Consider the following 26448-nt stretch of genomic DNA (forward strand, 5'->3'; position numbering starts at 1 on the left):
ACTGGATGACAACTTCTCACCTTATATATACTGGATGACAACTTCTCACCTTATATATACTGGATGACAACTTCTCACCTCCATTCTACAAGTACGGAAGCGTATAGGTATCTTTTTTTGTTGTTGTTGCTATTGACTTGTTGCGTTATATCATAATTATCGATATATTTTATGTCGACTTGTGTGGCGATACCGCAATAAGTTATGAAAAATATTGCGAAATATTGTTTTATATCAAAACAATGCGATATAAAAAATATTGATTTGAAGTAGATGTCGAAACAAATTATAATCGAATATTATTATATTGATTAAAAATGACAATCAATTTTGTAAATATTTTTATCTATACAAGTTTACACCAGTATGAAATAATCCTTGTTATAATAGATATACTTAATGGGCATCGCCCAGTTTCTTTATATACAATTGCTGATGGAGCCACATGACAAAATTAAACTTCAACTAGGGACCTTGATTACACATAAGGGTAGGACACTGTCGACCCTGGCTTACGCTTTTATTGGCATTTAATAAATTGAATTTTACATTACAGTATTTTAATGTAATTTGAGAGAAAAATATAAAATAAATTTGTCCAAGGAATAAAAATGAAGTGAAAAACAAAATGACAAGTAAACACTTTCTGCCTATTAAAAACCCTTGCAACAACTATTAGAGGGGTCCGTAGGTGATCTTTTGCAATGCTAAATTTCTGTTCCTATTCAATACCTCACTTTCAATTAGCAGTCCAAATTCCCTCTCTCCATCCTGGTCGACCCCTATTACAGTATCTTCCTATTGTATTTGTTTTTAATTTGTTATTGTCCTGAACATGCATGAAATATTTGTCACTGGAGTTTTCAATACAATTCTCTTCATGATATATGACGTGAAAAATCGTCGTGTGAATCTTATAGTGTAATATGTCCACTTTTGATAAAAATGGAGATAGCTATATATTTGAGGTCCAAGTGCAATGGTCTATCTCCCTATACAACTATAATACGAGATTTCTACAATCTACGAGTTTTTATCAGAACTACACTGTTCTATCTTCCACACTCCCATTGGATTATAACGGCTTATTCAGAGAAAAATATGTTTATAGTACTGTATCTCCACTATTCATCATGTATTTTTGCTGTTAAATAATTGATATCAAAATCATCTTAGTAGTTCTATGTTTAAACGGTTTACATGGTTTGAACTCAATCCATGAGCAATTCGTAGCAAATACAGAATTGAGGGATATTACGAAGTTAAAAAAAATCATTGGTATAATTATCTCCAGTGGAAATATAGGGATACATTTCTAAAACTACATTGTTTGTAGTGAAATGTTCTATCTTCTAAAAAGGGGGTCATTATTTATCTAAGTTGCTTGTCTATTAAAAAACAATCGAACAAAAAGTTACTTCTTCATGTACATAAATTCGATTCCAATATAACTTTTTATGTCTCTGTCAATATTTATGATATTGAGCTTTTAAATTTTAATTTTAATTTTTACCACTATTACCACATGTGAATTACAACATTCTTGGATTCACACGATGAAATGCTTACAGGCAACTTTTTACGGAAATATTCCAAAATGGCCATGGGATATTTTGCATTAACGACAACTTTATAATTATATTGACATGTAATTCATTTTGTTTAGCCTAAGGACCTGATTCACCAATAAGAATGAAAAATAATGATTTGATAGAAGTAAAAAAAATCTAAATTGGTATGATATCTATGAAACTGCAATCCAACAAGAATACTGAAAGTTTTGTACTATGCGTCTTATTTGAAGTAAGATTCTCCATTCAAGAAATTTATTTACAAGAGTGGGCTATCAACGGATTAACATTGTGCTACACGGCAAGCAGTAACAAAAGAAAAAGAACTGTTTACCTTTAACATGATCAGGTTTACAATGATCTTTTTCTACGTTTGTTTGGCTAAATGTTTTGATAGTTGAGTGACGTGATTTTAAGGAGATGTGTGGGGTATAGAGTCAATGCAGCTGCAACCTAATGACAGAAATGATCGAAAGGAAGCAAAAGGGGCAACAAACGGTCATCAACCAAAGAAAAACGTTATGACAGTTGTTCATGTAAACTTTGATGTTCCGAGTCGAGAAGAAAATCTAGCATTTTGATTGTTACTTTAATGAAGTTTCCGTTTTTATCTTTTGGCCAAGGTGGTGACTGTTTTTATCACCGGGTTTGTACGTACATAAGCAACACGACGAGGGTCACATGTAGAGCAGGATCTTCTTACATTTCCGGAACACCTGAGATCACCCCCGGATTCTGGTGGGGTTGGTGTTCTTCAGTCTTTTGTTTTCTAAGTTGTGTTTTGTATAATGCTGTTTGTCTTTTGGTCGTTTTTATTTTTTTGCCATGGCATTGTCAGTTTTTTTTTCGACTTATGAGCTTGATTATCTTTTGGTATCTTTCGCCCCTCTTTTACTGAGTGTATAGATGTTTAAACTCGACATTCAATAGTTAGAGTTTGAGTATGCCGAGTTTACACATCAATAAACTCCTTCAAATTACATTTTTGTCATACCGGGGCCTTTTACAGCTTACTATACGTTATCATACCGGGACCTTTTACAGCTTACTATACATTATCATACCGGGGCCTTTTACAGCTTATTATACGTTATCATACCGGGGCTTTTTACAGCTCATTAAACGTTATCATACCGGGCCTTTTACAGCTTACTAGACGTTATCATACCGGGGTCTTTTACAGCTTAATATACGTTATCATACCGGGGCCTTTTACAGCGTATTATACGTTATCATACCGGGGCTTTTTACAGCTCATTATACGTTATCATACCGGGCCTTTTACAGCTTAATATACGTTATCATACCGGGGCTTTGTACAGCTTACTATACGTTATCATACCGGGGCTTTTTACAGCTTACTATACGTTATTATACGGGGGCCTTTTACAACTTACTATACGATATAATGCCAGTGCCTTTTACAGCTTACTATTTTTTGAATTGCTCGGGCCTTTTACAGCTTACTTTACTTTATCAAGACGAGCCATTTACTGCTGACTGTACGTTGTCATGCCGGGATCTTTTACAGCTGACTATACGTTACATGCAAGGGCTTTTTACAGCTTATTATACGTGATCATGCCGGGACCTTTTAAAACTTACTGTAAGTTGTAATGACCGGGCCTTTTGTAGCTTATTATTCGTTATCATGTCGGGGGCTTTAATAGTTTACTAAACGTTGTCCTGACGGGGCCTTTTACAGATGACTATAAGATGACGGAATCTTTTACAGCTAACTATGCATCGTCATGCCAGGCCTTTTACAGCTTATTATATGTTGTGTTACCGGGGCCATTTACGGATTACTATACGTTATCATGCCAGGCTTTTTCAAGCTAACTATACTTTATCTTGACGGGGCCTTTTACAGCTTACTTAACGTTGTCATGCCGGAATCTTTTACAGCTTACCATACTTTATCATGCCGGGGCCTCTTACAGCTTACAAAACGTTGTAATGCCGGGCCTTTCACAGCTTACAATACGTTATCATGCATGGGCCTTTTACAGCTTACTAAACGTTGTCATGATGGACCATTTATAGCAAACTGTATGTTGTCATGTATGCCGGGGCCTTTTGAAGCTTACTATCTGTTTTCATACTGGGCCATTTTACAGCTGACTTTAGGTGTCAGACCACCAATTACTCCTTCCAATTTAGAACGTATGTAAAAGTAGCCCTACTCTGACACAAAATAGTTCTTTTGATATCATTGTTTACTTAAACTAACCAACAAATCTGCAGAAATGAAACTTTTGGTGAAAGAGAAATATATTTAGACCATTTTGAGCTAAAATTCACTTGTCTATGAGTTTGCATTAAAAATTCAGGATTAATGCGCTCCATAGTATACTAATTTAAAATTTCCAGAAAACCAGGGGTTATTTTTGGAGTACCTTTGTTTCGAAGGTCAAATATTTCTTATAAGTCTTTAAAGGTAGGTTGAAAATTGGCATGTAGAAAGGTGATACATGTACAATTCAGGATATACCTGGTTTCTATGAAGTGAAACTAAAGGTAAAATATTTAGAAAGCTGTGAAAATTGCAAAATTTGGTTAAACAGGTAGGGATTTTTAATTGGTGGTCTGACACCTAGTATACGTTGTCATGGTGGAGCCTTTTACAGCTGACTATACGTTATCATGCTGGGGCCTTTTTCAGCTTACTGTACGTTGTCATACCGGGACCTTTTACAGCTGACTGGACGCTGTTATGTCAGGGCCTTTTGCATCTCACTATACGTTATCATGCCGGGGACTTTTACAGTTTACTATACGTTGTCATGTCAAGCCTTCCACAGCTTACTATACGTTATCATTCCGGGGCCTTTTAAAGCTAACTTTACGTTATCATGCCGGGACTTTCACAGCTTACTATACGTTATCATGCCGGGCTTTTTTACAGCTTACTTTACGTTAAAATGTCGGGCCTTTCACAGCTTACTAAACGTTATAATGTCGGCCCTTTCACAGTTTACTATACGTTATCATGCCGGGCCTTTCACAGCTTACTATACGTTATAATGTCGGACCTTTCGCAGCTTACTATACGTTATAATGTCGGGTCTTTCACAGCTTACTATACGTCATCATGTCTGGCCTTTCACAGCTTACTATACGTTATCATGCCGGGCCTTTCACAGCTTACTACACGTTATCATGCCGGGCCTTTCATAGCTTACTAAACGTTATCATGTCGGGCCTTTTACAACTGACAATTCATTATCATGCCGGGCTTTTAACAGCTTAATATACGTTATCATACCGGGGCTTTGTACAGCTTACTATACGTTATCATACCGGGGCTTTTTACAGCTTACTATACGTTATCATACCGGGGCCTTTTACAGCTTACTATACGATAAATTGCCAGGGCCTTTTACAGCTTACTATTCTTTGTAATGCCGGGGCCTTTCTCAGCTTACTTTACTTTATCATGTTTACTTTATACGTTATCATGTCGGGCCTTTTACAACTGACTATTCATTATCATGCCGGGTCTTTCACAGCTTAATATACGTTATCATACTGGGGCATTGTACAGCTTACTATACGTTATCATACCGGGCCTTTTGCAGCTTAATATACGTTATCATGCCGGGGCCTTTTACAGCATACTGTATGTTGTCATACCGGGACCTTTTACAGCTGACTGGACGCTGTTATGGAGGAGCCTTTTACAGCTTACTATACGTTGTCATGCTGGTGACTTTTACAGCTTAATATACGTTGTCATGTCAAGGCTTCTACAGCTTACTATACGTTATCTTGTCGGGCCTTTAACAGCTTGCTAAACGTTATCATGCCGGGCCTTTCACAGCTTACTATACGTTATCATGTCGGGCCTTTTACAACTGACAATTCGTTATCATGCCGGGCCTTTCACAGCTTACTATACGTTATCATGTCGGGCCTTTTACAACTGACAATTCGTTATCATGCCGGGCCTTTCACAGCTTAATATACGTTATCATACCGGGGCTTTGTACAGCTTACTATACGTTATCATACCGGGGCTTTTTACAGCTTACTATACGTTATCATACCGGGGCCTTTTACAGCTTACTATACGATAAATTGCCAGGGCCTTTTACAGCTTACTATTCTTTGTAATGCCGGGGCCTTTTACAGCTTACTTTACTTTATCATATTTACTTTATACGTTATCATGTCGGGCCTTTTACAACTGATTATTCATTATCATGCCGGGCCTTTCACAGCTTAATATGTTATCATACCGGGGCTTTGTACAGCTTACTATAAGTTATCATACCGGGCCTTTTGCAGCTTAATATACGTTATCATGCCGGGGCCTTTTACAGCTTACTGTGTGTTGTCATACCGGGACCTTTTACAGCTGACTGGACGCTGTTATGGAGGAGCCTTTTACAGCTTACTATACGTTGTCATGCCGGGGACTTTTACAGTTACTATACGTTGTCATGTCAAGCCTTCTACAGCTTACTATACGTTATCTTGTCGGGCCTTTAACAGCTTGCTAAACGTTATTATGTCGGGCCTTTCACAGCTTACTATACGTTATCATGCCGGGCCTTTCACAGTTTACTATTCGTTATCATGTCGAGCCTTTTACAGCCTACTATACGTTATTATGTCGGTCCTTTTACAGCTTACTATACGTTATCATGCCGGGCCTATCACAGTTTACTATACGTTATCATGTCGAGCCTTTTACAGCTTACTATACGTTATAATGTCACGGCCTCTTGCAGCTTACTATACGTTATCAAGCCGGGGTCTTACACAGCTTACTATACGTTATAATGTCAGGGCTTTTTAAAGTTTACTATATGTTGTCATGCGGTTCTTTTTACAGCTTACTGTACGTTATAGGTTTTGTTTAACCGGTCTCAGATGGATAGTTGTCTTATTAGTTATCACACCGCGCCTTCTTGTCTATATACTATAGAGGCATGTACTAGTACATATATTTTGTTTAAATAGTGGACATCAAATAACAAACTTTGTAAAACAATATTATAGCATTAACTTGGTATCAGTGTTTACAATCATAATACAAAGAGGTTACACATAGTTCCTGTATTGGGAATCTAGGATTCCAATAACAAAATAGTTTATATGATATGTTTAACTCTTTGTTCAATAACTTTTCGCATTTTCTAGAATGTTGAAACGATCAAAAGGCAAAACTTGATTTACAAGGTGTTGCTGCTGAATGCAGTTTGATGCAATTTTGTAAATTTTAAGTCTTTCTGTATAATTTCGCAGAACGTTTTAAACCGAAACGTTTCAAATTGTATATTTATTTAGTGTATAATTTTACATCCTCAAGAACTTCCTTCTTTTACATTTTTTGATGAATACTCAAAATTAATAGCCAAGTAATGGTTAGACAATACTTGGTCATGTTTTATGAAGATTTAAAGCCCAAGGCGTAGCCGAGGGTTTTAAATGTTCATAAAACGTGACCAAGTAAATGTATTGTCTGACCAATTTAAAACATATTCACATCTTCGAATGACCTTACAAAATTATCCTTTCCATTGTAATATTCAAACCTTAATAAGAATTCATTTTTATAATGAAGTGATAACTTGGTTGATATGGTCATTTCAATGGATGGAATGAAATAGCACTTACAAAGTTTTGTGAGGACAAAAAGGATAAATTGTTCAAACATTGAGTTTTTCTTCTGCTTCAGGTAAAATTTAATACTTATATACGTTAGATTTCTTGATTATAAAAAGCATGAAATGTTATATAAATCAGCTTTCTGAAATTTGTATATTTTTGGCAATTATAAAACTTACTCAAAAATATTAGAATTACGATCATTCAACATCAGATACTTACTTTTTATTGATGAATGTACGTGTATTTTTTTTCTTCGAAAAAGTTCCTTTGCTTTATATATCAGCAGTCTGACATTGTTTTCTTTGGGTCTGGTATTAACATTAATTTAAAGATAACTTTACCTACACCTTTGCCTCCATTTCATTTTTTTTCTTTTTGTTCCATATATGTACCATTATAAACATTTGCAATTTTCAAAATGTCTTTTTTTTTTATAATTCTATTCTCTTTCATCTTTAATCAGTAGGCTGTTTTCCTATAGTTAAATGCCTCAGGGGATTGTACACTTCATTAGTGTAGTTATTAAGAGTTCACTTTCATAATTAATCTATGTATAGCATCTTATAGTACATGAAAAGCCATGTACTATGACAATTGGAAGGAAAAAAACTGATTTTCTATTGGACGAGAAGTGGTGAGTATGTTCTAAATTATATCAACCTACTGACCGTGCGAGACCCTCATGGGTAGTCAAGGTCGTTAAACACCCCCTAGTAGTATATTAACATTCAAGTAATGATGTGAATCAACTCACTGTAAATACCAGGTTTAAAATTTAGTAGGCCAGACGCGCGTTTCCTCTACAAAAGACTAATCAGTAACGCTTGAATAAAAAAGTTAAAAGGGCCCAAAAAAGGGTACGAAATTTAAGAGGTTTTGCCAAATACAGCTAACGTAATCTGTTTTAAATCCACGGAGTTATGTTAAATCAGATATTATTTGGTTATGCTTAGAAATAAGCAATAATATTGTTGAAACTTCAAGGTACACACCTAAAGCTCTAGCTGATCCCCAACTGTGAATTTTAGTGGATATTGACTTTTTGAAAATGGAACTTGAGTGCAATAAATTTAGAAGTAATTGGTCATACCTCTTTAGCCATGCTTCTTTAACAGACGGGTTCATTAAAGGTCCTACTTCCTAATTTGAAAACGCCTCGGTGGTCTCGCGGTAGCGTGTTCGCCTCGAGTGCGGGAGGTCGTGGATTTGAACCCCGGCCGGTTCAAATCAAAGACTTTAAATTTGGTATTTTCTGCTTCTCCGCTAAGCACGCGGCATTTAGGAGTAAGAGCAAAGACTGGTCGGCTAGGAGTCAAAATAATGTGTCCGGGTAAGGTGACATGTTTTCCTGCGGAATGTACTTTGTGAACAAGCACGTTAAAAGTCCGACTCAGCGTGTCGGTTAAGTACAAAGCAGGATTAATATTCATTTTACATTAACATTTTCTCGTCCTGAATATGCATATTAATTTGCCGCTGGACGTTAAGCAGCCATCCATCATCATCATCATAATTTGAACAATAAATTGTTAAAGGATATCATAAGCAAAACACGTGTTATTGATACATCTGAGACTTAATGCAATTTACAAAATTGATTTTAGTTATAGACAGGAATTTTCCAAATGTCACCAGCTTCTTTTTAACAAACCGGATGAGCTTGATGAATTGATGTTTTTTCAACATTGTTAATGAGACACGATGTTCACATCTCTGCACTTAAGATTTTAATAAATTCGATTATTAGGAACCGCCTCGGTAAGCTCGTGATAGCAGTAAAATTGATATTTGATGCTTCTCCCATAATTCACGCGGCATTAAGGAGTAATAGCAAAGACTGTTCATGTCCAACATTTTAAAATCTCTTTAAAAACGAATTGTAATTCTAGCATCAGATGCCATTTTGTTGTCATACTTTTCATACAAGTAGAAAATTTAAGAATTTATATATGTGAGGAATTCTAGATAACGGACAGTTCGACGTTTTAGAATCTAAAAAAATATGGGTAATTTGATTGGTCGTACCCGAAAACCAAAATAACGTCACATCATTGGTTGAATATATATTCCTTAGGACGTTTTAAACCAATCACAACGTTTTGGTGTACACTTTTGAAAATATTACCCAGAATAATTTAGATTCTGAAACGGCGTATTGGGAAGTGTTTTGTTGGGATTTATGTTGGGTTGACATAATTTTTTAATCTGCTAAATATAGCTTGGTTGCATAAAAAATACATTAAAACATTTAAATATTTCGTTTTATCAGAAAGAGATAATTTACATAATTATAAATAAAAATATATTCAATTAAATTGTTTCATATTTTCCATGTCGGAGCCTTTAATAGCGCCTATAGCCGACTATACGGTATGGGTTTTTTCTCGTTGTTGAATGCCGTACGGTGGCCTTTAATTGCTTACATCCACTTTACTTGAACTTTGGTAGATAGTTGTCTCATTGGCAATCATACCACATCTCCTTATTTTTATATATAACATCAAAATATGAAATGAAACATCTGCACTTAATCATGGTTTAGTCCCACTGGGAATTTTTTTTACAGCAACGAAAATAATACTGTTTTTCACGTCTGTTTAATAAAATGATAAAAATATCAATAACATATAAAAATACCATGTTTTATAATAAATAAACCAGGATAAAATAGAAAATGATTTAAAAAAGGTAAGAATATAATATATTCATTTTATTAAAACTGTATATTTATAATCATGGTTTAATCCCACCCATACGAAAAAATACTTCATTTAACATGGAAGGTGGGACTAAACCATGATTATATATAGAATTCATTCTTTAAAAACTGTAAATATATAATCATGGTTTAATCCCACCCATACAAAAAAATACTTCATTTAACATAGAAGGTGGGACTAAACCATGATTATATATATAGGATTCATTCTTTAAAAACTGTTTATATATAATCATGGTTTAATCCCACCCATACGGAAAAATACTTCATTTAACATAGAAGGTGGGACTAAACCATGATTATATATAGAATTCATTCTTTAAAAACTGTAAATATATAATCATGGTTTAATCCCACCCATACAAAAAAATACTTCATTTAACATAGAAGGTGGGACTAAACCATGATTATATATATAGGATTCATTCTTTAAAAACTGTTTATATATAATCATGGTTTAATCCCACCCATACGGAAAAATACTTCATTTAACATAGAAGGTGGGACTAAACCATGATTATATATAGAATTCATTCTTTAAAAACTGTAAATATATAATCATGGTTTAATCCCACCCATACAAAAAAATACTTCATTTAACATAGAAGGTGGGACTAAACCATGATTATATATAGAATTCATTCTTTAAAAACTGTAAATATATAATCATGTTTTAATCCCACCCATACAAAAAAATACTTCATTTAACATAGAAGGTGGGACTAAACCATGATTATATATATAGGATTCATTCTTTAAATACTGTTTATATAAAATCATGGTTTAGTACCACCTTCTATGCAAATTGAATTATTTTCACATAGGGGTGGGACTAAACCATGATTATATTAATACTTATTTATTTTCTCTTTACGTTATATATGTGTTTAATAAACCATGATCTAAAATAGCATCTTACTATAGTCCCACCTAATGTTATATATGTGGGTATAAACCATGATCTATAGTATCCTACTATAGTCCCACCGAATGATATATATGTGGGAATAAACCATGATCTATAAATCTACTATAGTCCCACCGAATGGTATGTGTGTGGGAATAAACCACGATCTATAATATCCTACTAAACCATGATCTATAGCATCCTACTATAGTCCTACTGAATGTTATGTATACCGGATGCGAGGACGAAATAAAGCGCATGACTAGAATACAATTTTCCTTTACTCGGATCAATTCTTTTTTTCTCTTTCTGTAGTCTTAACTGTGTTATGTATGTGGGAATAAACCATGATCTATAGTATCCTACTATAGTCCCACCGAATGATATATATGTGGGAATAAACCATGATCTATAATATCCTACTATAGTCCCACCGAATGGTATGTGTGTGGGAATAAACCACGATCTATAATATCCTATTAAACCATGATCTATAGTATCCTACTATAGTCCCACCGAATGTTATGTGTGTGGGAATAAACCATGATCTATAGTATCTTACTATAGTCCCACCGAATGTTATGTATGTGGGAATAAACCATGATCTATAGTATCATACTATAGTCCCACCGAATGTTATGTATGTGGGAATAAACCATGATCTGTGGTATCCTACTATTGTCCCACTGACTGTTATCTATACCGGATGCGAGGACGGAATAAAGCGCATGACAAGAATACAATTTTCCTTTACTCTGATCATTTTTTTTTCTCTCTCTGTAGTCTTAACTATGTTATGAATAACAGTAAATCTGCACCCTTTTTCAATAAACCAAAATGCTAATGAGAGCACAATTTTATATGCATGTGTTTTTATCCATCTTTTCTTTTGATTCTTTGTTCACATTAAAAAAATAAGCATAAAGTGCATATGCTTTATTCCGTCCTCGCATTTGTCCCACTTTATTAACAATAATGAGAATAAACTAAGATTGATTTATCCTGCTATTGTCCCATTTTATGTAATATATGTCCCACCGAATGATATATATGTGGTAATAAACCATGATCTATAGTATCCTACTATAGTCCCTCCGAATGTTAAGTATGTTGGAATTAGTAAACCATGATCTATAATATCCTACTATAGTCCCACCGAATGTTTTATATGAGGGAATACCCCCATTATCTATAGTATCCTACTATAATCCCACCGAATGTTATGTATGTGGGAATAAACCATGATCTTTAGTATCATACTATAGTCCCACCGAATGTTATGTATGTGGGAATAAACCATGATCTATGGTATCCTACTATTGTCCCACTGACTGTAATCTATACCGAATGCGAGGACGACATGAAGCGCATGACAAGAATACAATTTTACTTTACTCTTATCATTTTTTTGCTCTCTCTGTATTCTTAACTATGTTATGAATAATAGTAAAGCTGCACCCTTTTTCAATAAAACCAAAAGTTAGTGAGAGCACAATTTTATATGCATGTGTTTTTATCCATCTTTTCTATTGATTCTTTGTTCACATTAAAAAAATAAGCATAAAGTGCATATGCTTTATTCCGTCCTCGCATTTGTCCCACTTTATTAACAATAATGAGAATAAACTAAGATTGATTTATCCTGCTATTGTCCCATTGTATGTAATATATGTCCCACCGAATGATATATATGTGGGAATAAACCATGATCTATAGTACCCTACTATAGTCCCTCCGAATGTTAAGTATGTTGGAATTAGTAAAATTATGAAAAAAATATCAGTGTACAGCTTTGTATGTGCTTCGATGAATAGAATTATTTTTGTTACTATTACAATATAGGGAATGTGGGGAAAAAATAAAACATGTAAATATGTCCACTACGTAATGGTCAACTACGAAACAAGTATGAGAGATAAACGTTTCGTAGTGGACACTACCACTACCATGCAGTCGTTTTTTACTTTTTTTTCAATTATATTCGTGCAAAACAAATAACAAGGGTTAATTTCATGTAATTTTCAGTATGTTTTTATCAACATAGAATAGGGTTAATGTCAACTACGAAACTTTGTGTCCACTACGAAACGGTTTTGTCAACTACGAAACTCATCAAAATGTCCACTGCGTAACATGTGTTGTACCTTCATATGTGAAGTACTGTCTAATCTTTATCGATAAAAAAATTGTTCTCCAATTCAGAAAAAATGCGATTTTTCTAGTATATAAAGTAAAACAAACTGGAATGACAATAGGAGACATTAAAATGCCACACAATGTGCATTTAGAAGCAGTTTCGTAGGGGACAAATGTCCCCTACGAATCAGTACATAAATTATGAAAAAAATATCATTTTGAAGAGTATTTAAGATTGCACTTTTTATTTACAAACAGGTCTATAATAGAGGTATTCAAAATAAATCTTGAAATAAAATTTTAGACAAGTTGATTTTCCAATTTTTTTAGGTCTGAAATTCACACTTTTATTGAAAAACGCCCAAAATACTCCTAAAATTTCTATATAGGTCACACGTCTGACCTGACATTGACCTTGTTTTAGGTAAAAAGTCAAGGTCATGCAGTTCAGAGTGTCACATTCATGATTTTATTCACAAAAACTGAAGCATGACCTATATAGAGGTTAAAGGTCAAGGTCATACAATAATAAAATGCAATTTTTATAATTTTTCCCCAAAAAAATTCCTTGCCCCTTTTTTATAATAATATCCCCAAAATAAAACCCCTTTTCAAGGTGTTGGGTTGCAATAAGTGTCATAAATCTATAAAGTGTTTGTTATAAGTAAAAACATTAGTATTTTAAACAATTATATCGATCTTTACTTATCATAAAAAAATGTGTGTATATATATAATCATGGTTTAGTCCCACCTTCTATATTAAATGAAGTATTTTTCCGTATGGGTGGGATTAAACCATGATTATATACATGTATATACATGTATATACAGTTTTTAAAGAATGAATTCTATATATAATCATGGTTTAGTCCCACCTTCTATGTTAAATGAAGCATTTTTCCGTATGGGTGGGATTAAACCATGATTATATATAATATACAGTTTTTATAGGATGAATCCTATATATAATCATGGTTTAGTCCCACCTGGGACTAAACCATGATTTTGCCATAACATAAAGCCTATATACAAATTAAAAAAAAACTTGAATCACTTAGAAAATAGTTCAATACACAGCAGTACACCACACAACGCAAATTTAAGTACACTAGTTCATCATAAAAGTCACATTTTTACACACCAGTACATCACATAACGCATAATTCAGTACAGTACATCACAAAGTCACATTTCTATACACCTGTACATCACACAAAGCACAGTTCAGTACAGTACATTACATTACACAAGGCATATTTCCATGCATCTGTACATCACACAAAGCGCAGTTCAGTACAGTGCATCACACAAAGCACCGTTCAGTAAAGTACATCACACATTGCACGTTTCTATACATCTAACACTTACAATATACAACAGTACAACATACAAAGTACAGCTCAATATACAACAATTCAGCATAAAAAGCGCAGTTCATTATACAGCAGTGCAGCATACAAAACACAGTTCATTACATAACAGTACATTATACCAAACTGTTTTACATACTGTGAAAAAAGGATTATCGGAAGGAATGAATAATGTGAAAATTTAATTTTTACAAGGACTTACAATATTGTTGAAAAAAATCGAAATGATTTTAAAACTGTTCTACACAGGTAAGATAATACAATGGTGTGTTCAAATACAATTCTACATTATTTAATGAAAATTAGTTGGCTTTAATCCAATGCATCCTCTTTGTTAAATGTTTGTCTCTTATTTTTAGAGCTAAACTTTTAATTAAGTTTAGATAAAAGTTTATTATCGATATGGTTTTCAAGCTAACAGATAATATTCTATTGGGCAATTAACGAGGGTCTTGATGGGTGTCCTTCATTTCTGTATTCTTTAATTATTTAGGCAATTTTTTATTATTCTTTATACTTTTTGCCCATTATTCTCTGTTCTTTCTATTTTAGAACCTCATTATTCTCTATTCTTTTTTTTGTCCATTTTTCTCTATGCTTTAAATTTTTTGACCGTTTTATCCTGTTTACCCCCATCCACACCCTCATTAATAAATGTGATACCTTTTATGTTGCAGGCCCTTAAAGTAACTATTTATTATATGCAACATGTTATAACTTTTTATACAAAGACAAAAGTCCAAAAATAATATGCGTCTAATCGAAAAGCAAGGGTCTTTTTTTTTTTGAAAATACACATATTTTCACGTTTTTGTGAAAATCGCACATATCGAAAGATGCGTCAAAGGAAAATTGTACCGAAATGATTTAATAACTAGTAAATGATGATTCCGAATATTGTCGAAGGAATCTGGATAATCTTGTTGGATGACTGTACGCCCATTGTCAAATCAAATGCATATTCAGGATGAGAACATGTAAATACGATATATATGAATATGAAGCCTGTTTTGTACGTATATACTAGACCGACACGCCGAGCCATATTTGTAACGTGCTAGCGCACAAGATCACAAGCGCAAGAAGTCATGTCATCCTACCCGGTCACATTAATTTATTCGATTCTAACATTAATTCCTTAATGTCGTGTGCTTAGCGGAGAAGCAACACATTCTGATTTTAAAGTCTTTGGTTTGACTCGTCCAGGAATTTAACCCATGACCTCCCACACTCGAAGAAAACACGTTACCACGATACCACTGATACAGATTAAGAAGTAAAGAATCCGGGTGTAAATTCTGGTTGTTTTGTGTTTCTATTATATTTTGTCTTTTTATCTTATCAATATAAAAAAAAGATATCTAATGAGGGCAACAGTTTTAAATTCATGTACGTGGAAAGAAAATAAATGTATTAATTGAAACATAATAGTTAACTTAAATTGAAAACGCATTCACATACAATAAGTTTTTTTCTGAACAGAATAATAAAGTGTTAACATTTTTCAGAATGACTGCACAGAACACTATTTTATGTAAGTAAATTATGTACTGTATACATTCCCAGAATGGTATTGTTTCATGTTCAACACATCAGGCTCACTCTACCATACATTGTATGTGTGTAAACCATATCAGACTATGTAGTCCATACACAAATAATGTCTAGTTAAGCTTTATTTTGCGACGTTTATTTTGTGTGTGAATTATTCATTATTTGTTGATGTAATAAGCTTTCTTAATATAAATATATATTTTTTTTAATTTGATTTTATCTTTTTTGTATTTTTGAAATGACAACAACAGTGCATTGTTCGTTGTACAGTTTAATCTAATAATCTACTGTATCTGATTAGAATTCCGATTGGAACCAACTGTGCCCCTCTTATTGCAAATATTTTTTTTTTATATTGTTATGGAGCGATTTATGGCAAAACTTCTATGTCTAGCAGTCCTCGTGATAGACGTTTTTGACAATGTCTGTAGACATTTAGAAGATGTATTCTCGGTAAAAAAAAATCAGAGTTTTCTAAAAACAAAAACAAAAATAAAAACAGAAACTCTCGCTAACTACTTTTAACGTGAATCATTGTCATTTTTTCATCATTTTTTAAAAAGTTCTCAAAATAATTTTCATGCAAAAAATTGTTATAAAGTTAACGGGGCGACTTTTTTTTTGTGAATTTTCCTTTCCTTAATGGTTAGGGTCTGGATGTGGGGCTTTTCATTTTTGTATATTCTTTAATGTAAATGTCATTTTTCTCTAGACTTTATTTTTTTTGGCACATTTTCTGTAGATTTGGCGCATTATTCTTTATTCTGTAAACCCCATCCAGACCCTCTTTAATGAAGGGTACGTTTTCTAATATGCACGTGTTTATAGTCATGTAAAAGGTTGCGATAAATGTAAGATTTCAATTAGTTAGATACAGCTGGGATTTAGATACCCTTATTTGGTCAAAACCTCCGCCAAATGAAATCACAAACATGGAAATTTATGTGGAAATACGATCCTTACTACGAGAATTTAATACATGTAGTGTCTTTCACACGCAACATCTGTTAAAGGTTGTGTTACTTTAAAAGCTAACGGACTTGGGAATTGTTTTCTATATCTAACTATTATTTCAACCTATATAAAGCTATATTTATTTATTATTCTGAACAATTATAAAAATTTATGCGATTTAAAGCAATGTTACAAAGACACTTGTTTAAAATAGAATACAACATGTTGTCCTCTCGAGTCTTTGATGAGTTGTGTCGTTGGTGTGCTGTCTCATTGACAATCTGTCGTCCTGAACATGCATGAAATATTTGCCACTGGACGTTAAGCAACCAACAAGAAATCAATCATTCACAATTTAAAGAACTAAATAATTTAGGTAATTTTTTGTTAAATATTGAAAAATCCGTAATAAGTAGTTTTATTCCCTATTTTTCAAATAATTATTGTCAATCTCTACCATATGTATATGATTGTATAATTGTTGTTATTAATATGACACTGATGCAATGAACATTTATTGTAGAAATGAATATTTTGTAAGCTGTATTGCTTTCGAAGAAAGTATTCTTATCGTTATACAGTTACCGATCTGGAAACTCTTTTATGATAGGATTATTTCTACGGTACCGCCCACTTTACTAAGATTCCCTGTAACTGGCTTTTACATGTTGTATGGCCGTTAATTAAATGCAAAACACAATATTTGTCACAACTCAATCAATGTAATAAACACTTGTCAGAAGGTGTACGCACTACAAAATATATTACGAAACGATCAATATGAATAAATAATCAGAAACTATCAATAATTAACACTTTATTTATCATTTTTAATAATCAACTCCGTCCAAATTACATGCACAATGGTAATAAATATTATCTTCCATTTTGTATACATCCATTTAAAAGTTACGAAGCAATCAAGATGTGGAAATTTGTATTAGCACTTAATGGTTTAGTATAGTGTATTAAACAACAAGATTATTGGAAAAAATCACGTTTCTGAAAAACCGCCTTATCATCAATATTCACGTGACTGTGCCTAATGTTTTGTATATTAAACATTTAAGTGTTAAGTTCTATTGTTTAATGCATATTGTGACAAATCTGTATTCAACCAAATATATATAATGAAGCAAGCATGTGACGAAAATTATTGTTGTCTTGTACATCATAGTTCAAGTGACTGTATCTATACTACTACGCAAATTCAACGTCACCATGGGACAATACGTGATAATCGAACATATATTAAAGACATTCGGTAGCCATTTAAAAGAGACTATATACCATTTAGTCATATTGTGATGCAAACTTGAAACGCCACATATTCTTTTTTGCATTTAAATTGATATTTCGCCGATACATAAATCCGCAAATACCAGGCGTTGTAAACTTTGACATTACAGTTTTACTATCAGGATGAAACGCATACTAAAACTTCCGTGTGTTCATTAGAAGGTACGAAAATGGCGTGTACTCATACAAATATTACATTTGCTGAAAGTGGATACGATATTCCTGTGTTTGGTGCCGGTCACAGTTGTTTTTATGTAATTCACGTGACGGCCATCGTCTGTTTGGTGCTATCTTTTAGCACTGCGATATCAGTGATTATCTCCTTATTCAAATCAAAAGCAAGAAAACCATTCATGACATGGCAAAAACATGAACGATTTTTGATATATAGATGCATTTGCGATACTATATTCGGTTTTGTTCATAGTTTGGACCACGGACAGATGCTTTTTACACAGGACCATGTCCGACCTCGTGGACTATGCTCAATGTATGCAGTTATTATAGTAAATCTATGCGTATCTCAAATGAACCTATCTCTATCGTCTGCCTTCAATGCACTTTTATCAGTATATTTTAGGAAGAATTTTGATTTTGGACGAAATGACTGGAAACTGCTGGTGTTTATTTTCTTGATTCCTTTCATAGTAGTGGTTGTTATTTGGTCTTTGGGCGTATTAGGTCCAGGTGGATTTCTGTAAGTATATTTTATTACTAAATAGTGAAATAATGAAATTGCTTAATTTTACTAATATAAAGTATAATGTATGCATAGATATTAATCATTCTAAAATACATGTAATATACTGCTACAGAAATGTCCATATCTTAAGTAATGTTTTTTTTTAAATTCCAATTGTGTATATAAAATTTAAAAATCAGGTTCTCCGGAAGGGTAAACAGATCCTGTTACACATGTGGCACCCGCCATGCATGTAGTGATTTTCGTTGTATAATTTGAATTATGCAAAGGAGTAGGCCTGGTTAGACCCCTTTTTGGCCCCAAAATATAGCATTTCAAAAATGTGTTAAAAATGTAAACTGTAAGCTATTTATTGGAAAGAAGAATACCTTTGTTACATAAATATGGGCTGTTTTTGACAATACAATGCACATGCATCAGATACTAGCATCATTAATTCATGCAAAATTACTGAAATCTTCACAATTTCAGCATTAATTTTGTGCTTAGTTTTAGGCGGTTTTTTGTCTAAAATGGAAGTGGCCACACTTGTGTTCAGTCTTAATACTTAAATATGTGTTGTATTTGATGATAAAACATAACATATACAAAGGTTGAGACTGAACACGAATGCGGCTACTTCCATTTTAGACAAAAACCATCTGAAAAGTGACGTTTTGTGGCATATTTGATAGATTTTTCATATTCAAGCTTGAATTAAGGCGTCTTTAATGGCAAAATCAGTTAAATCTTTTACATAAACTGATTGAATCGACTGAAGAAGACACTTAAGTGTTTAAAAAATGTCAAAAATCTTTTATCAGATGTACTTCAAATTATAGGCCAAAATAATCCCTCACCGGACCTTCTCCTTTTAAAAGGACGTTAAACAATCAACAATCAATCAATTAATCAAAACTTAAAATATTTTCTATTTAATATTCAGATGTGTGTTTGATTCTGTAAAAGGGATAATAGCCAACATCGTGCTCAGCACAGGGTTGACCAGTGTGGTCTTGCTAGCGCTTTCTGTATTTTATGTTTTAACATGGAGGCGAATTTATAAGGAGGCAGCGGTCCTTAGAGCTCAAATTGGCAATAAAGGAGTTGCAAGAAGTGCAACGCTTAAATCTGCGAAGGCCATGTGTTTATTTGTAGTGTTTTACATAATTCAATGGACACCCGTTATCATCTATGGAACTTGGCAGGTGATTTCAAATGTTCCGTTCGAATTATTCGTAGCAGTTGTCATGATGACCAATCTCAATGGGGTTTTCAGCGGAATACTTTATTTAATCAACAGATCAAAGACAAAATCGGTCTCAAACCACAACACAGGGATGAATGCGGACACTATGAGAAGTAAAACAAAATGTGCGTGCGCTGAACGAAATAAACCATTTACACCTGGTAACTTGATGCGCATAGATTTGAAAGATAAGAAGCACACGCATGTCAGTGTTGTAGTATTAAACAGAAACCCAACAACACATGTCAGTTGAGTGTCAACATGCTTGGGTAAAACAAAAGGAAAACAAAATATTTTATGGAAATGAAATAGGGGATGATTAGCACCCAATGTTGAGATGTACGTATTATTCAGTTACTAAAACAATACATAGTAAGAAACTATTTTGTTCATTGTTAACCAGGAAAATTCAAGCAAATAATGACCCAGAACCAAAACCTTAAGCGGTAACGAACGCAAAATGTGTTGAAATAACCTGTGAAGCCAAACATTAATTTCCAGTGTAAATAGTGTACAGTGTTTTTGTCATTGGTGGAGAAACATAAGCTAAAATTTGTTTTTGTCCCGGCTGATAAGCCTGCCAATAATATCATTATTGTTTGACGTAAATTTTACATTGAGGTTCTGCAAAAGGAAATCACGAATTCACCAACATTCAAACTGACTTCATTTTCGGAAAAATGACGTCTGTAACAAACATAAACTTTAAGCCACCTCTTTACAAGCAGAACCAAATATAATGAAAGTTCCAACTGTGTACTGGATTCCGAAGCTGCACAAAACACCTTACAAATATAGATTTATTTCGTCTTCAAGCCATTGTTCCACTACTAAACTGTCTATTCTACTTACTAGTACACTTGGTACAATAAAAAACCTATTAATAAATTGTTCAAATAAGGCCTTTGAAAATAGTGGAATTAATTACTTTTGGAGTGTCAAAAATTCATTGGAAGTACTTTATAAATTGCATGCTTATATTGGTGATTTCGAATCGGTTCAAAGTTTTGATATTTTCTACCCCATATAACACTTTGCCTCATAATTTCATTAAGAAATAATTCACACATCTAATTAAATGGGCATTTAATTAGATGTGTAAATGCGAATATACATGTTCAAACTCTTTTAGGTCATTTCTTAGTAGCAACAAACAAAAGAACTATGTCAATTGGACCTGCTTTGATACGATAACTGCACTTGAATTTTTACTATAAAACATTTTTGCTCGCTATGGAGATTCCGTATATTAAATTTTTTCGAAATTCAAATGGGGACTAACTGTGCACTACTTATTGCGGACCTGTTTCTGTATTGTTATGAGTTACAATTTATGACTAAAATCAGCAAAGACCCATCGAAACAACATCTGATACAAAAATTTAATAACACTTTTAGATATTTGGATAATATTCTGGCTGTCAATAATGACGACTACAGTATGTACACTAAAGAGATTTGTCCTGCTGAACTGACTTTAAATAAAGCTAATACTAACAATGAACACTGTCCTTTCCTGGATCTTGATATCTATATCTTTAACGGGAAGCTTAATACCAAAGTTTACGATAAAAGACACGATTTTTCATTTCCTACTGTTAATTATCCATTTTTAGATGGTGACGTTCCCTTGTCACCATCTTATGGTATTTATATATATCTCAACTTGTTCGATTCGCTCGTGTATGTAACAACATATTTGATTTTAACGAAGAAATCTCTGTATTACTAAAATTATTACACCAGGGTTTTCGATATCACAAACTAGTCAAAACATTTACTAAATTTTATCATCGGTACAAGGACATCATTCGTAAATATAAATCAACATGCAGACATCTTATACGTTCAGGTACATGTATTTCACATCCAATCTTTTATGGTAATATTCTATAGAAAGCACAAACATGTCGTCATTCACCTCAAAAGCTAACCAAACCTTTTAACAGACTTATTCAGAAGGGATATAGTTACGATACTGTTGTCAGGTCATTAAAGATGGCATGTTTTGGAATTAATATTGATTCACTCATAGGGTCTTTGCATCGGAAATAAACACATTTATTCTAAAACTAGTTGTTGGAAGGATACGGGTTATGTTCATATATATTTTATGATGGTATGATACTAAACCCCTAACGGGAGGAATTGTGCTTGATTTTCATATAATGAAGACATAATCTTTCAATCAGTTTAATTGAGGTCTGGAGCTTGCATGTCAGTAACTGCTAGTAGGTCCTTTGTTAATTTATGTATCATTGTTATTTTGCTTAGTTTCTTCTGTTACCTATTCTGACATCGGACTCGGACTTCTTTTAAACTGAGTTTTACTGTGCGTATTGCTGTGTGATTTTTTATTCTACATTCGCTAGAGGTACAGGGGGAGGGTTAAGATCTCACAAAACATGTTTAACCCCGCTGCATTTTTGCGCCTGTCCCAAGTCAGGAGCCTCTGGCCTTTGTTAGTTTTGTATGTTTTTTAAATTTTAGTTCATTTATATGTTTCGGAGTTAAGTGTGACGTCCGTTTTCACTGAACTAGTACACATTTTTGTTTAGGGGCCAGCTGAAGCCCGCCTCCGGGTGCGGGATTTTCTCGCTGTGTTGATGACCCATTGGTGGCATTGGGCTGTTTTCTGCTCTTTAGTCGGGTTATTGTCTCTTTGACACATTCCCCATTTCCATTCTCAATTTTATTGTCCTATAAAGGGTGTAAAGATCCACCGAGGAAGAAGAAGTTATAGAAACTCTCATTAATTAAAATTAACAAAAAGGTGAATTATATGGACTAAGTTAGATATGGGACATAAATATGATAATATATTCGTTAGTATACCATTCCCAGGTTAGATCAATGTTTTTCCTAATTCGTTTCTCTTTCTTTCTTATATGTATATTGTGATCTTTGTTTTTATCTCTGTTTTCCTCTATATTTAATTTTCTTGTCATTAGATATAAAGAGTAATATATGTGTCTGTATACATGTATCAAGGTATCTGCAATTGTTTGTCACAAAAATAAACCATGTCTGTTGGTAAATTGATTTACTGTAGAATGTATTGTTTTGTTCATAAATCAGGCCGTTTTTTCTCGATATAATTGTTTCGTTTTTTTTTTATAAATATCGGAGCCGTTTATAGCTTACTATACGGTTTTGTTCATTAGTTGTTGACAGTGCGGTCAAAGATACCAAAGGGACATTCCAACTCATAAGTAGACAATAAACTGACAAAGCCATGGCAAAAAATAAAAAAAAAGAAAGAAAGAAAAGGACCAAAAGACGAACAACAGTATACAAAACACAACATAGAAAACTAAAGTCTGAACAACACAAACACCATAAAAAACATGGGTGATCTCATGTGCTCCGGAAGGGTAAACATATCCTGCTCCACATGTAGTACCCGTCGTGTTTCTCATGTCAGTACATACCCGGTGATAAGTCTAACTTGGTAGGTCACATTCGAGGAAAAGAGGACGGAACTACTACCTATAGTTGCTTACATCTACGTCATTTTGTCTCTGGTCGATAGCTCTCTCATTGTCAATCATACCACATCTTCTTATTCTTATACAATTGATAAATCTATAAATAGAAAAGTCTTGTTTCGTTTATATAAGCATTAAAAAGCAATGCATGTATGTAAAAGCATTTTTTTTTAATAAAATACCGTGTGTATTTCATGGAAAGGACCATTCCAAGTACATAGTCTTGAATAAAACACAATATAAATTATATCAACAGGAACAATCTATTTGTCAGTCCTTGTTCTTGTATCCAGCTGTTTCAGATATATATCATTGGCAAGTCAATCATTCGGATGTTTGCAATATGGCCGATAAAACTGTTCAATTTTTTTTTTCAATTAAATACTATTTTGTTTTATTTAAGAAATCATTTTTGAAAAACATTCTATTATTATTTTTTAAGAAAATACTTTAATTAATCCGTGCAAACGTAGTAACTTTTCAACAGGTAAATTTCGCGCCAACGTAATGCGTTTAGTCTTGTGCAACAGTGGATTTGTATTCTCGCGCAAACGTATCGCGCTGGTTATTACTGTGCGATATATTTATCAATTATGGACTTTTGACGAGGTCAATACGTTATATATGGACCTGTTCAGAGTATATTGACCGAGGACGAAGTAACATGGCGTCAATATCATTTTTTTTAAATAGTAACGTCAAAACAGTGAAAAAAAACAAAATATATATTGGGAAACACGTGATCAAATAAACCAACGAGAAACAAGAAACACCAAACCATACGTAATATATAACGTTACTTGTGAATAACGTTGTAAACTTATATGTGACACTTTAATACAATATACTAAAATTGTTATGTAAAGACTAATTTGCTTGTCTGTATATCATAGTATGTACAATTGTTTATCACATAAATAAACCATGCCTTATGAGAAATCGATGTTTTTGGCCAACCTTTAAAATGTAGAAAACATATTAAACATATGCATGCTCTTATATCATGCATATATGAATTTGAGCCATACATATACTGTTTTGTTAAATATGTTAAGAGAAGACTTAATATGTCTGTTTGACTTGTGTCTTATCAAAATTGGATTTGAGAAAATAAAATATGTCTTCAAACGAGTTTAACCCCGCCACATTCTGTATGTGCCTGTCCCAAGTCAGAAGCCTGTAGTTCAGTGGTTGTCGTGTGTTGCTGTGTAACATATTTATTTTCCGTTCATTATTTTTTACATTAATTAGGCCGTTAGTTTTCTCGTTTGAATTGTTTTACATTTGTCATTTCAGGGACTTTTATAGATGACTATATGCGGTATGGGCGTTGTTCATTGTTGAAGGACTTACGATGATCTATAGTTGTTAATTTCTGTGTCTTTGTTCTCATGTGGAGAGTTGTCTCGTTGGCAATCATACCACATCTTCTTATTTTATATCTAATCTAAATAAAGCATAGTATAGTGATACCATTATTATTATACCTCAGTATGTATTTTCTATATAAAATCAAATACGATTAAAATGACTATTTTCCATGGGGTTAATAGTTCACAGGAATCAAACGTATTAACGAACATTTTTATTTTTTGGGTGTTTCTAGTTTTGACGTTCAGTTACTTTGATATTCGCGATTTTCAAAGAACATTTTATGAGACGCCACAGCTGATATAGTTTTGTATCTCTTTGAATTGGATTTTTATTTTTCTAAGATATTTCAGATAATACAGTTATTCTAAAAGAGTTATTTCGGGATAAAGCCATTTTATTTTTCCCTCGACACAAACTATTTTCTCCTCGGGGCGTCGGGAAATAGTCAGTGTCTCCTGCGACTATCAAACTAACATAATAGCAGAGCTCTTGTGATTATATTGGTGTCTCGGGTTGATACAGATGTGATATTGAGAAAGCAATATGATATTCTCTATTTTTGTTATTATTGAGACATGATTTATAGACTAATTATCCTATTACTGACTTCAAACTTTGATTTACACGTTTCATTGTACACAGTTTGATTATTTGGTATGGACAGGAGGGAAACAACATATGTTAAATATTGGAAATATACTATTACATATGTAATAATTCCCTGTAGTTGCGAGTACATTTTTGCCCTTTCAAAACTATATGCCGTCTTTAATTTCCTTACTCAAGTTGTTGGTTATGCCGTTGGTAGCTGGACTGTGTAAGTTTTCTTTTTACGATATATTTTGTCTAGAATGGGGAAATAGGGAGCTTTGTGTACACGTTCAACCCCACCACATGTTGTGCCTGTACCAAGTCGGACAATTTTGGACCATATGTTATTTGTTGATGCTGATTTACGTTATTTGAACGTCTGTTTTCTCGGAGGAGTCGGTTGTTGGTTGTTTGTGTGATTCGTTGTACTGTTCCCTTTTGTTTTTATAATATAGGTCTAAATACATTTTTTTCTAATGGTTATTGGTGTGAAAACTGGGATTGATTAACTCACAAACCGTTAAATAGTTCGAAGGACTTTTATGTTAAGTTTGTGAGACAGGGGCCAAGCTTACACTTCAATAACCTGTAGAAAACATGTGATTAATCCTTATAATTCTAAACTAAAACATTTGTTACCTTTTCCCTTGAATATCAACATTCTTGCGTACCAGGTTTCCACTCATATGTATCGCGCATGCCTATATCACAGTGAAATCGACTTAATGTATAAATATGCTTCGAAAGTCGTATCGGCAACATAGTCTATAGCAGTGTAAATCAAGGAAAAGAATTCTAACTGTCCAATCACAATTAAGTATTTGTAGATATGCAAATCATATAGTAAGTATTTCCCGTTATTCTTTAAATGCATTCCTGTTTAGTGTAATGTTTGACATGTTTATGTCATCGTCCTTTCCAGATATCCATTTT

The 26448-nt window shown here is 33.3% G+C and overlaps 1 protein-coding gene across 1 annotated transcript; it reads left to right on the top strand.

The window, feature by feature from the left end:
• Window positions 1–18052: 18052 nt before the first annotated feature.
• LOC127722128 (uncharacterized) lies at window positions 18053–21008 on the top strand. Its single transcript, XM_052228971.1, has 2 exons — window positions 18053–18828; window positions 19760–21008. Exons 1-2 carry the CDS (start codon window positions 18302–18304, stop codon window positions 20313–20315), a joined length of 1083 nt encoding a protein of 360 aa, XP_052084931.1. The 5' UTR covers window positions 18053–18301; the 3' UTR covers window positions 20316–21008.
• The last annotated feature ends 5440 nt before the right edge of the window (window positions 21009–26448 follow it).

Source organism: Mytilus californianus, unplaced genomic scaffold, assembly GCF_021869535.1.
Source record: "Mytilus californianus isolate M0D057914Y unplaced genomic scaffold, xbMytCali1.0.p SCAF_12, whole genome shotgun sequence".
Classification (NCBI taxonomy): domain Eukaryota; kingdom Metazoa; phylum Mollusca; class Bivalvia; order Mytilida; family Mytilidae; genus Mytilus; species Mytilus californianus.